General features: G+C 38.5%; 1 protein-coding gene across 6 annotated transcripts in view; it reads left to right on the top strand.

The window, feature by feature from the left end:
* ANKRD42 (ankyrin repeat domain 42) overlaps positions 1-13,400 on the top strand; it is a 98,797-nt gene that overhangs the window by 16,507 nt on the left and 68,890 nt on the right. For all 6 annotated transcript variants that reach the window (XM_077113429.1, XM_077113431.1, XM_077113428.1 and 3 more), the window contains exons 3-5: positions 2,951-3,058; positions 10,211-10,330; positions 11,388-11,523. In XM_077113429.1, the coding sequence (XP_076969544.1) occupies positions 2,951-3,058; positions 10,211-10,330; positions 11,388-11,523 (364 nt within the window). The remainder of the gene's footprint in view (positions 1-2,950; positions 3,059-10,210; positions 10,331-11,387; positions 11,524-13,400) is intronic.

Here is a 13,400-nt window from a genome sequence, read left to right as displayed (position 1 = left end):
TGTCTCTTTGAATCTGTCATTGTAGGTATCCATTGTTTTTTCTATCTTTTCTACTTTGTCCTTCACTTCCATAAGTTCTGTGATTTGTTTTTTCAGTTTTTCTATTTCTTCTTTATGTTCAGCCCATGTCTTCTTCATGTCCTCCCTCAATTTATCGATTTCGTTTTTGAAGAGGTTTTCCATTTCTGTTCGTATATTCAGCATTAGTTGTCTCAGCTCCTGTATCTCATTTGAACTATTGGTTTGTTCCTTTGACTGGGCCATATTTTCAATTATTTGAGCGTGATCCGTTATCTTCTGTTGGCGTCTGCGCATTTAGACAGATTTCCCTGGGTATTGGATCCAAAAGTTTGGAAGATTTTTCTGTGAAATCTCTGGGTTCTGTTTTTCTTATCCTGCCCAGTAGGTGGCGCTCGTGGCACACGTTTGTCTGCGGGTCCCACCAGTAAAAGGTGCTGTGGGACCTTTAACTTTGGAAAACTCTCGCCTTCCGGGAGGTTCGCTAGCGGAAGCGGCTTGGAAGAGTTCGAGCCGGCCCGGGGTCCGAACGCGGGGAGGGTTGTTGGCCGCCACAGCCCGGGAAAGCGCCCGTCCAAATTTCCTAGTCGCCCGGGCGACAAGCGCGGCGGGAGGGCACCAGCGGCAGCGGCCCGCCCGGGAGAGTGCACATTCCCAGGGAGTCACGGGTTTGGAAGGGGCCTCCCCCACCCGTCACCGTTCTCCGCGGCCTGGGGATTTCCGATCCAATTCTCTCAGTTGGTCCGGGGGGCCGCGCGTGGTGTGGGCGCCAGCCGCTGCGGTTTCAGGGGACCGCCTCTCCAATTCTCCCAGCTGGCCCGGGAAGGGGGAAGGGAGTGACTCCGGCCGCTTGCCGCCCCGCCCGGTGAAGCCCGCGCGCCTCGGCGATCTCACCCGAGTGGCTTCTCTCAGCCAGCCAGCCGTTCCAGGATGGGGTATGCTGTCTTTTTTATCTCTGTTGTGGCTTTGGACGCTGTTCTGTATCGTTTCTACTCCCCTAGTAGCTGTCCTGGAGAAGAAACTAAGATCCGCGCGTCTTACTAAGCCGCCATCTTCTCCAGAAGTCCTATAGCTGCTCTTATAGCTTAGCATCTATGTCTTGGTTTCATCTCTTTTTAGCTTAGCATCTATGTCTTGGTTTCATCTCTCTGCTCGCTGCTCTCTCTCTCTCCTTTTCTCCCCCTTTTCCTCTCTTTCCCTCTTCCCCTTTCCCCGTGAGCTCTTTTAAGGACTCCAGTAAACTAATTAAGACTCACCTTGAATGGGCAGGGTCATATCACCATGGAAATAATCTAATCATCACCATCACCCTCAATAAGTCTGCACCCACAAGATTGAGTTAAAAGAACATGAATTTTCTGGGTAACATAACAGCTTCAAACCAGCACAACTTTATTAGGCATTTTTCTGTCCGTATATGTGTATTCAACTCATTCTTTTAAGTGACTGCATAGTATTCCATAGTATTAATGGATGCTTAGGTCATTTCTAGTTTTTCCCTATTACAAACATACTTTTGAACATGCTTCTAACATAAACCTTTGTGCACTTCAGTATTTTTTAGAACAGATCTTTGGAGTGGAATTGCAGAGTCAAAGAGCATAGATATACATATGTTTTAAATTTTGATGAATTCTTTTATGTAGTAAAAATATTTTACTTGTTAATAGTATCACCAAAAGTGTATGAGTATGATTATTCTTCCTCAATCTGGCCAGCACTGGATATTGTTGTCCTTTAACTTTTGTTATTTTGATAGATTAAAAAAATTTATTTCTCATAGTTAGTACTGCTTATACCCCAAAGTCACCTGGGTCTCCTGCTTTACTTTCTTATTCCTTGTAATAGCTTTTGATATAGTATGTATTTTTGTTTGTCTGTTGCCTGTGTTTCCCTACCAGAACATGATCTTCATGAGAGCAGAAGCTTTGTATGTCTAGTACTGAGAACAGTGCTTAGTCCATAGTAGGCTCTGCATAAATATTTGATGAATAAATGAATGATTTATTGTGATTGTTAATGAGGTTGAGGTTTTTTCATATTTTATTGTTTTTTTTTTTACATGGGCAGGCACCGGGAATCGAACCCAGGTCCTCTGGCATGGCAGGCAAGCATTCTTGCCTGCTGAGCCACCGTGGCCCGCCCCATATTTTACTGTTAATGTTAATTGACATGACAGCAAAATAGTATGTAAGCAGCCTTTGCAAATAATTGATATGACTATGACTCCTGTGACAGTGTATCGTAATGAGCTGAACAATTATTTTAAAGAAAAAGAAACACTTTGAAGGTAGAATCTATAAACTTAAATGTCTGAAGTAAGGATGGTAACACCATATGTGGCACAGACCTCCAAGTACTGTATTTTATTGAGACTTAGAAGGATATTTAAGAGTATTAAGTTAAGATGCATGTAAGTTCCCTCCTTTTCTTTCCTTTTTTATAAACCTCTTATTTTTTAGAGAATAGCATTAAAATAACAATTATTGGTCTGATACAGATAAATCTGGATTTAGTGAAAGATTTATGGCAGAGGCTATAAATTGGTCACTGAGTGACTGTCTCACTGATGTGTTTTATTTGACTTGCACATTATCAGTCATATAGAATATTTGCCAATATCTGCATTTTCCTCACAGCTACAATTGGCTGGGTATTGAATACTATCTACACCTTGTAGACAAGGAATGTGATCTCCAGTTTGTCATAGTTCTCACTATCCCCTATGATTTACCCAACAGTGAGGCCAAGTGCTGGTTACTGTTTATCATTGTGCTTGTGTTTTTGTTTTTCTTAAACCTGGTTCCTCCCATTTACTTATGATGATTTTCAGGATGCACTGGGCAGTTCATGTTATTAGACTAAATTTAAAAGATTTACTGTTTCAGAGTCTGCTTTACCAGTTGCTCACCTGGTTCTTTTCTTAATTTAGTGTCTTCACTGGCTGCTCTGGCATGGAGCTGATATCACACGAGTAACTATGAAAGGTTGGACAGCAGCTCACATAGCTGCAATCCGGGGTCAGGATGCTTGTATGCAGGTAATAATGTTACTTACATTTTCTTTTTATTCAGTCTGCTTAATTACTTTAGCATAGTCCTTGAGCTATTGCAGTTATTCTGATTATTTGATACCATGTAGTTATATATTAAACAAGAACTTACTGGATTCTGTGACTCAGAGATTTTGGTACCAACCATCCATTTTAACAAATGATATGAAACCAGATTCTTTTATGTGATGAAGTAGTTTTCTGTCTGTTTGGTTTTGTGTGTGTGTGTCGGGGCGGGGAGGGGGTTGTCATGTTATCCCTCGATATCTCCTTTATAATGTGTCCTGAAATTTCTTACTTAATATATTTCCTGGCCAGAGTAACACATTAATATTTGTCATGGTCTAGTTTATTAGAGTTACTAGATTTATATAATAAATGAAATAGAATGAAATTTGAAGGAAGTCATATAAGCAAATAGTTTCTGCCTGTAAGAAGTTGAGATTCTATTTGAAGTTATAAGATCTCTGCCCAGTGAGTTACAAAACAATAACAAAGCACAGTCTATGATTAAGCTTCTAATTAAAAGTATAGAAGAGAAGAACTAGAGAAATTAGGAGGACAGGGAAGAATTATAGAAGGAGCACATAAAACTTCAGCTAAGTGTAGAAGAATGGGATGATTTTAAAGAAGGAAGTAGTGAGGTGGGAAAAATGTTAAGAACAAATAGAAATGATTGTTGTCATTTTTTTTTCAAGTAAATTAAATGAACATTTATTGTGATATTACTCTGTGTCAACACTGAGAAATGACTTAGGAAAGGGAGCTAAATAAGATACTTCTTAAGGTGAACTCATTTTTAATAAAAAAGATTAACTGTATATTTACAAAATAAGAATTATAGTAGAAGCATGGAAAAGGCAGTGTTCTGCTTTCAGAATATGTCCATAAATTGTTTAACATGTTTTCAAATTTGGGTTCTTGTATGTAATGTATCCCTTTCCCTTGAGTGTGCACTAGATTTATTGATCACATCTAACAAATAGATATGGTAGAAGTAATGGCATCTCACTTCTGAGACTGGGTCATAAAAGATTTCATAGCTTCCACCTTGCCCTCTGTCTTATAATCCCACTCTGGGGGATGCCAGCTCCCATTTTGTGAGGACACTGAAGCATTCCTATGGGAAGGCCTACATGGAGAGGAGCTAAGGCCTCTTGCCAATGGCCAAGTGAGTGAACCGTCTTAGAGGCAAATTCTCTAGTCCCAGTCGAGCCTTCAAGTGACTGTGACACTGAGATTGTTGTCATTTATTGGACATTTATTATGTGTCGTTCACAGCCTTTCAAGTATCATGTCATTTAATACAGTAATCCATTGGTTTGGTTTTTTTTTTTCCAATTGGGTTTTTTAAATAGATGACAGAGTAAGTAAGTTTCAAAACCGGGATTTGAACCTTGGCTTTGTCTATTAACCTCCAGGCTATACTTCTGTGTGAAGGTCCCAAATTGGAAAAATGAGATATTTCAGGAAATGTGCAATTATATGAGTTGACTGAGTGTAGGTAGTTTGGGGTTTTGGACTGTTATGAACTGAATTTGGTTAGGCCAGACTTGTAAAGTACCTTAGAAGTAGAATAAAGAGTTCAGATTCAATTGTATAAGAGTTTATATATATATATATGCTAAGACATTTATTTATTTATTTGTTTGTTTGCTAGGGCTGCTATAATAGAGTTCAGATTCCATTGTATAAGAGAGTTTTTATATATTCACTAAAACATTTATTTATTAGTTTGCAAATGACCACATACTGTCACAGTCCTGGAGGCTAGAAGTTTGAAATCAAGGGGTTGACAGGCCATGCTTCCCTACTTCTGCCAGTAGGGAAGAATCTGTCTCATGCCTCTTTCAGCTTCTGATGGTCTGCTGGCAATCCATGATGTTCTTTGCCTGAGTCATCACCTGGCATTCTCCTCAGTGTCTCTCTTTTTCTCTCAATTTATGGCTAAATTTCCTATTATAAGGACACCAGACATAATGGATTAACTGTGTGCCGGTTTGAAATGATTTATGTACCCTAGAAAAGCCATGTTTTAATTCTAATCCAGTTTTGTAAATACAGCCATTTCTTCTAATCCCTAGTCAGTACTGTATGTTTGAAACTTTAATTAGATCATCTCCCTGGAGATGTACTCAGTCAGTGGTTGTTAAGCTAGATTGGGTGAAGATGTGTCTCCACCCATTTGGGTGGGTCTTGATTAGTTTACTGGAATCCTATAAAAGAGGAAACATTTTAGAGAATGAGGGGGATTCCGAGAGAGCAGAGAATGACATAGCCACGAGAAGCAGGGAGTCCACCAGCCACTGACATTTGGAGATGAAGAAGGAAAACGCCTCCCAGGAAGCTTCATGAAACCGGAAGCCAGGAGAGAAAGCTAGCAGATGACACCATGTTCCATTCCAGATGAGAGAAAAACCCTGACCATGTTTGCCATGTGCCTTCTCCCTTGAGAGAGAAACCCTGAACTTCACTGACCTTCTTGAACCAAGGTATCTTTCCCTGGATGCCTTAGATTGGACATTTCCATGGACTTGTTTTAATTGAGACATTTTCTTGGCCTTAGAACTGTAAACTTGCAATTTATAAAATTCCCCTTTTTAAAAGCCATTCTGTTTCTGGTATATTCCATTCTGGCAGCTTGCAAACTAGAGCAGATTTTGGTAGCAGGAGTAGGGTGCTGCTATAGTTTGCAAAAAACAAACATGTTGGAACAGCTTTTTAAATGGATAAAGGGAAGATTCTGGAAGAGTTGTGAGGAGCTTGATAGAGAAGGCCTAGAATGCTTTGAAGAGACAATTGCTAGAAATGTGGACTCTAAAGATACTTCTGATAAAGGCTTAGACAGAAATGAGGCACATGTTATTGTAAACTGTAAGGAAGACAATCCTTATTTTAAAATAGCAGATAATCTGGCAAAATTGACTAGTGGCTTTGTCTGGAAGAAAGATATTAAAAGCCATGAACTTGGATATGGAGATTTCCAAATTAAATATGAAAAATGCAGCCTGATTTCTCCTTGCAGCTTATAGTGAAATGTGATAGGAGAAAGATAAGCTGAAAACTGAACTCTTGGGTACAAAAAAACCAGAAATTGATGTTCTGGAAAATTCTGGGCTTCCAGGAAGGGAGACCCCAGAGAATAGTGCCCCATGTGAGGATTTGGCCAAATGTGGAACCAGTCAACCATTTCAGAGAAAGCCAGGATCAGACATGGAGTTATCCAGGAAGGATTTGTGGAAACTGCTTATGTCTGACTGGCATGATCTGAGGTTATTGCATAGTAAGCCAATGAGAGTGTTGTGGGATCCGTATAAAGAGAACAAATGCCATTTGGGACTGAGAGGGACAGAGAAGCGACACATTGGAGGAAAAATAACTTCAGAGGCAAAACCATGGAGGCCGGGGCCTGAAGTCATGGAGCCTCAGGCTAGGAGAGTGGACCCACCCAAACCCATGGAGGGGGTGAGTTTGCCCCAAAGGCAGAGGATGGGCCTTCCACCTCATTGCAATGGAAGAGTCATGCTACCTCAGGCCTTGAAGAGGGTGAAGCACATTACTTGGGGTTTGGGGAGAGCCTGGCTACCACCACATGGAGGGGTTGAGTGTGTGCCCCAAAGATGGCAGAGAGCGTGGGTGCAACACTGATCCTTGGAGAAGGTGGAGCTGAGAAAAAGGTGGTCTCCCCAGTGTCTCCCAAGGTTGTGTTTCTGAAAGAGGCAGGCCTCTGCATAGATCCTTGGAAATGCTGTGACTGCTGCTTTCTAAAGCCCCAAAGATAAATGACTCTCAGACTTTGAAATCTAATGGACTTTGCCCTGTGGTTTTTTGAAACTGTATTGGTCTGGTGAACCCTGTGTTTCTTCCTCCCTATAGAAATGGGTATATGTATCCTATGACTGTTCCTTTGTATATTGGCAGCAAATAACTTGTGAGTTCCACAGGTCTACAGCCAGAGGATAATTCTGCCTTAGAACAGACCGTGCTGTAACTGACTTTGATAGGAATTGGTACTGTTTCTGAGTTTATATTTCATTTGTACTGCTACTGAAATGGTTTAAGGATTTCTGATATTTTGATGGAATTAATGCATTTTGTATATGGGAAAAACATGTCTTTTTTAGGTTCCAGAGAGTGAAATGTGCTGGTTTGAAATGATTTACGTACCCTAGAAAAGCCATGTTTTAATCCTAATCCAATTTTGTAAAGGCAGCCATTTCTTCTAATCCCTATTCAGTACTATATGCTTGAAACTGTAATTAGGTCATCTCCTTGGAGATGTTACTCAATCAAGAGTGGTTGTTAAGCTTGATTCAGTGGAGACGTGTCTCCACCCATTCTAGGTGGGTCTTGATTAGTTTACTGGAATCCTATAAAAGAGGAAACATTTTGGGGATTCTGAGGGAGCAGAGAATGACATAGCCACGAGAAGCAGAGAGTCCACCAGCCAGTGACCTTTGATGATGAAAAAGGAAAAAGCCTCCTGGGGAGCTTCATGAAACAGGAAGCCAGGAGAGAAGGCTAGCAGATCATGCCCTGTTTGCCACGTGCCTTTCCAGATGAGAGAGAAATTCTGATTGTGTTTGCGACATGCCTTCTCACTTGAGAGCAAAACCCTGAACTTCATCGGCCTTCTTGAACCAAGGTATCTTTCCCTGGATGACTTAGACTGGACATTTCTATAGACTTGTTTTAATTGGGACATATTTTCTCGGCCTTAGAACTGTAAACTTGTAACTTATTAAATTCCCCCTTTTAAAAGCCATTCTGTTTCTGGTATATTGCATTCCGGCAGCTAGCAAACTATTTGAACAAAGGGTCCAATCTATTCCAGCACAATCTCATTTTAACTTGCCTAATTCCATGTGTATTGAACCTATTTCCAAATAAATTTACATTTTGAACTAAATGGGGATTAGGTCTTCAACATATATTTTGAAGGAGCATAATTCAGTTCATAGTATGTATATATGTGTTTGTGTATATATTTCTAGGTATATATGTACACACGTACACATTCTGTATGTTAACAGAGGAATGAAGAAATTGTTCTAGCAAGATGTATTCAGGATTAACTGGGTTGGAGAAAGAATTTGGAGGCAAAAAAAAAAAAAAACAGCTAGAAAACCTGCTGTATCCACTAATCAGAGAGGGCGAGTTTAAGTAGTAATACTGGAAAAGAAAATGATTCAAGATATCTTGTAAAGCAGGCATTGACAGAGGATGGTGAGAATTTAAAGCCTTGAGTAAGAATGGTAGATAATTATGACACCATGGATAGAAATAGGGAAATAAGAAAGGTGGGAGAAATTTGGGGGAAGATGTTGAGTTCAGTTTGGTATGTGTTGTGCTTATAATGCTGGTAGGTAATGCAAGTGGAGAAGGTCCAAGCAGTTGAAAAGCAGACTGGAGACAAAAATTTCAGGAGATTACATGTAAGAGAGGATAGGCAGGAGTGTCAAGTGTTGGGAACTGAATGTTGAAAAATGTTAATAGGGATGGGAGGAAGCAGAGAGATGTGTAAGGAATTCTGAGAAGGACGGTCAGAGAGATAGAGTAAGGCAGGATAAATTAGTGCTATGCAAATGAAGGAATAAGTTTGTTTTAAGAAAGTAGGCAGAATTTCAAGTGCAGGATAAAGCTAAGATGAATAAAACTTAAGGAAAGACCATCAAACTTGGTGGATGAGAGCTCTCTACTGGGGAAGATTGTTGTATTTCTGTGCATGGTAGGGATGGTAATCGGTTTGTAGGTTAATTTGAGAGCTCAGCAGTGAAAGAAAGGAGAAAACACAGTCATAACTTTAGGGGACATCAGGGTCAAATGAAGCTTTGCCTGATGCTTTCCAAGCATTAGCTCAAGCCACTCCCTCTGCCTTGGTTTTTACTTCCCTTCTCTCAAGTGATCTCTTCTCAGAGCTTTTGAGGTATGTTTTTGTACTATACTGTATAGTCATTGCTTGCCAGGAACGGCTTTGTATAGTTGATTACATTGTCTCTATGTATATGTATGTTTTAATTCCCAAATTTGGTAATATGTCTTGGTAGTCTTCATAGACTTTTTTTTTGTATGCTCTATGGTAGGATCTCATTTCATTATTTTTCCATGTGAATATCCCATTATTGTAGCACCATTTGTTGAATTTTTTTGTTTGCTTGTTTTTTGTTTGTCTTTTGTGAAGTGCGTGGACTGGGAATCGAACCTGGGTATCCTACATGGCAGGTGAGAATTCTGCTACTGAACTGCACTTGCACCCCGGTATTCTTCGAAGACTTTTACATGGTATCGCTCAAGATGGTTTATGATGATTATTGACTAGTTAGTTAATGGGACTCAGGCAAAATTATAGGGACTTGTCTTCCTAAAGCTTTTTAAAGGATTTAAGACTGAGTAAGCCTTTGCTGAGATATTGGTAAATGTAGGCTGGTTAAAGAAGAATAAAAAAAGGCTGAGTGAAAGAAATACCTTAAAATATTAATTAGTAATTCTTTTAAAACAACTACTGTGTGTACTATATAGGAAGGCTGTGTATATGATATAACCCATGTACAAAAACTGGGCCAATTGTAAATTCAGATAGAATCTCCTTAAGTGCAGTTAGAAACTTGATTTGAAGCTTAGAACTGGTTATTCTAATAATGAAATAGCTTTATAGTGTTCAAATCCCAGTTAATAAAACAGTTCTGCTTTTGAAATAGTGGAAGTTTAAATTTAGTTTTACTAAATTAGCATTAAAGTATTAAATTTAGTGGTTATTAATCTGTACTTAGGAAGAGTGTGCCTTAAATATGCTAAAATTAGAAGGTGTAACCAGATATTATAAAGGTCTCCTGGTCAATGTTCAAAAAGACCTCAAGCATTTTTTTTATGATTAGCTAAGACTTTCTCTTATTTCGCCTATAGCAGAAATATAACCTGATAGGTAATAATTCGGGTGGGCCACGGTGGCACAGTGAACGAGTTCTTGCCTGCCATGCTGGAGACCCAGGTTCGATTCCCAGTGCCTGCCCATGTAAAAAAAAAAAAGTAATAATTCAGCTATAGCTTAAGAAATTGCCTGCCTTTGAATAATCCTCATTTGCATTTATAACTTAACATCTATGCTTATGTAAACACAGATTCTTGTTTCTCTATTTTTAGGCCCTTATGATCAATGGAGCAAATCTGTCAGTTCAGGATGACCGTGGATGCACTCCTTTACACCTCGCTGCCACTCATGGACATTCTTTCACTTTACAAATAATGCTCCGAAGTGGAGTGGTGAGGCTTTCCTGTTAATATGTGAAAGTATACAATCATATGACGAAATAGCCTTTGTAGTCTGGGTTTTCTCTTCCGGACTTTTTAAATTCCTTATATAACTTTGGGCAAATAATTTAATTTTTCTCTTTAGCTTTTCCATTTTTTTAACATGGGACAATATTCAGATGAATTTTAAAATAATTCATATTAATCTCTAAAGAAAGCAGTTTAATATTACAAAACATTTCACAGGCTTTGGGTACTGTATGTCAGTTCACAGGTTAAGTGAGAAGATTCAGAATCTTCCAACAAATCTTAACCAGGTGATTGTAAACCTTCATAATTTTGGGGGTGATTGCCTGTGTATTTCTTTTTAACTCATGCTAATTTAGAAAGTGATTTATATATCCAGAAATATCATTTATTTATGGCAGTATTTATTTTTCTTTATTTTTTATTTTCTTTCTTTATTTTTTTACATGGGCAGGCACCGGGAATCAAACCCGAGTCTCTGGCATGGCAGGCGAGAACTCTGCCTGCTGAGCCACTGTGGCCCACCCGGAAGTATTTATTTTTAATATTACCTGGTAGTTGTAAAAAATAACCTTGTTGTAAGAAGGGAACCAATATTGAAGACATTATGGTAAGAACTGATGTTTCTGTAAGTTAAACCTCTTATATATTTTTTCATTAGCTCTTTGTTTATGCTCTCAAGGATATTATTTTATCATTAAATCCCTTCCTCTTTTACTGGTCAGGAAACTGTGACCAGCAAAATGACTAGTTAAGTTCCTTTTTAAAAAACTATTTTATGTAACTTGTGTTCCTTTTAAAAAATTTGTTTTATAAAATGTCACTAATATCTTATTAGGTCATATGTTCAATCAGTAGTTGGAGTTTAAATTTTTGATATGCCCATTCTGTCTATTATATGTAATATTTATTTGCCTTATAGTTTTAAGAAGAACCTCCCATTCTCATTTGCAGAATTAAGTTCCTAAACTTAATGTCCCTCCCACCCCCGTTTTCTCCCCCAAATCACAAGAAATTGAGTCCTTGTGAATGCTACTTCTAGGATCCCAGTTTGACTGATAAGAGAGACTGGAGACCTGTACATTATGCTGCTTTTCATGGGAGGCTTGGCTGTTTGCAACTTCTTGTTAAATGGGGTTCTGGCATAGAAGATGTGGACTATAATGGAAACCTTCCAGGTATTCAACAAAAGCAAGTATTATTTTTTTATTAATGTAAACTTAAAAAAAATATTTTTATTGACAAAACAAAATAACATACTAACATGAACATTCTTAACATATGAATATTCCATACTTTGTGTATAGTATCACCACATAGTTGTATATTCATCACCATGATTGTTTCTTAGAACATTTACATCACTCCAGAAAAAGAATAAAAAGAAAAAAGAAAAAACTCATACATACCATACTGCTTACCCCTCCCTCTCATTGACCACTAATGTTTCCATCTACCCAATATATTTTAGCCTTTTTCCCCCTATTTTTTCCTATACCCCTTATGACTCCCTTTCATTGATCACTAGTATTTCAATTTACTCAATTTATTTTAACATTTGTTCCTCCTAATTATGTGTTTATTTTTATCCATATTTTTTACTTATCTGTCCATACCATAGATAAAAGGAGCATCAGACACAAGGTTTTCACAATCACACACTCACATTGCAAAAGCTGTATCATACGATCATCTTCAAGAAACATGGTTACTGGAATACAGCTCTACAGTTTCAGGAGCTTTCCTCTAGCCACTCTAATACACCTTAAACTAAAGAGGGAATATCTGTATAATGTGTAGAAATAACCTCCAGGATAACCTCTCGACTCTGTTCGAAATCTCTCAGCCACTGACACTTTTATTTTGTCTCATATCTCTTCTCCCCCTTTTGGTTGAGAAGGTTTTCTCAATTCCTTGATGCTGAGTTCCAGCTCATTCTAGGATTTCCTTCCCACATTGCCAGGGAGGTTTACATGTAGAGAGAAGAGGACATTGAGTTTGCTTGCTATGTTGGCTGAGAGAGAGAGGCCACATCTGAGCAACAAAAGAAGTTCTCTGGGGGAGACTCTTAGGCCTGATTTTAAGTAGGCTTATCCTATCCTTTGCGGAGATAAATTTCATATGAGCAAACCCCAAGATTGAGGGATAGGTCTATTGAGTTGGTTGTCCCCACTGCTTGCGAGAATATCAGGAATTCTCCAATTGGGGAAGTTGAATTTTCCCTCTTTCTTGCCATTCCCCCAAGGAGACTTTGAAAATGTGTCTTTATGCTGTTCAAATCACTCTTGGATTTATTGGGGCATCACCCTGGACAAACCTACAAAATCTCATGCCCTGTTCAGTTTTCCATGTATGTACAGTGTTCAATTAAACTGTCCATATATGTTAAATTAGGAAATGCACTAGTCAAAATATTAATTTTGTACCAAATAAACATTTTTTGCTTTAGTCTCACACAGAAGTTGAAGTTTTAAAATGTGAATGACCATCTAGTTTCAACACCCTGCAATATTGACATTCCTTTGTTCTTCCTCATGCAAAAACATTTTTTAATTTGTACATTTAGTCACTATCATTGTACACTCTAGGCATTCCTAGATTATACCATCTCAGTCTTTATTGTCTATCTTTCCTTCTGGTTTCATGTGTGCCCCTAGCCTTCCTCCTTCTATCATTCTCACATTCAGCTTCATTCAGGAGACTTACATTATTGTGTTACAATCAGGTAGCATTGTGCTATCCACTTCTGAATTTTTATAATCAGTCCTGTTGCACAGTCTGTATCCCTTCAGCTCCGTTTACCCTGTCTCTACCCTGTTTCTATCTCCTGATGACCTATGTTCTTAACTGAAATTCTTCAAGTACATTCATGAATGATAGTTCATATCAGTGAGACCATACAGTATTTGTCCTTTTGTTTCTGGCTAAACTCACTCAGCATAATGTCCTCAGGGTCCATCTACATTTTTACATGCTTCATGACTTTATTCTGTCTTAACAGCTGCATAATATTCCATCATATGTATATACCATAGCTTGTTTAACCACTCTTCTG

This window comes from Tamandua tetradactyla, chromosome 8 (assembly GCF_023851605.1).
Source record: "Tamandua tetradactyla isolate mTamTet1 chromosome 8, mTamTet1.pri, whole genome shotgun sequence".
NCBI lineage: Eukaryota > Metazoa > Chordata > Mammalia > Pilosa > Myrmecophagidae > Tamandua > Tamandua tetradactyla.
This window is presented reverse-complemented; position numbering and strand designations above follow the sequence as displayed.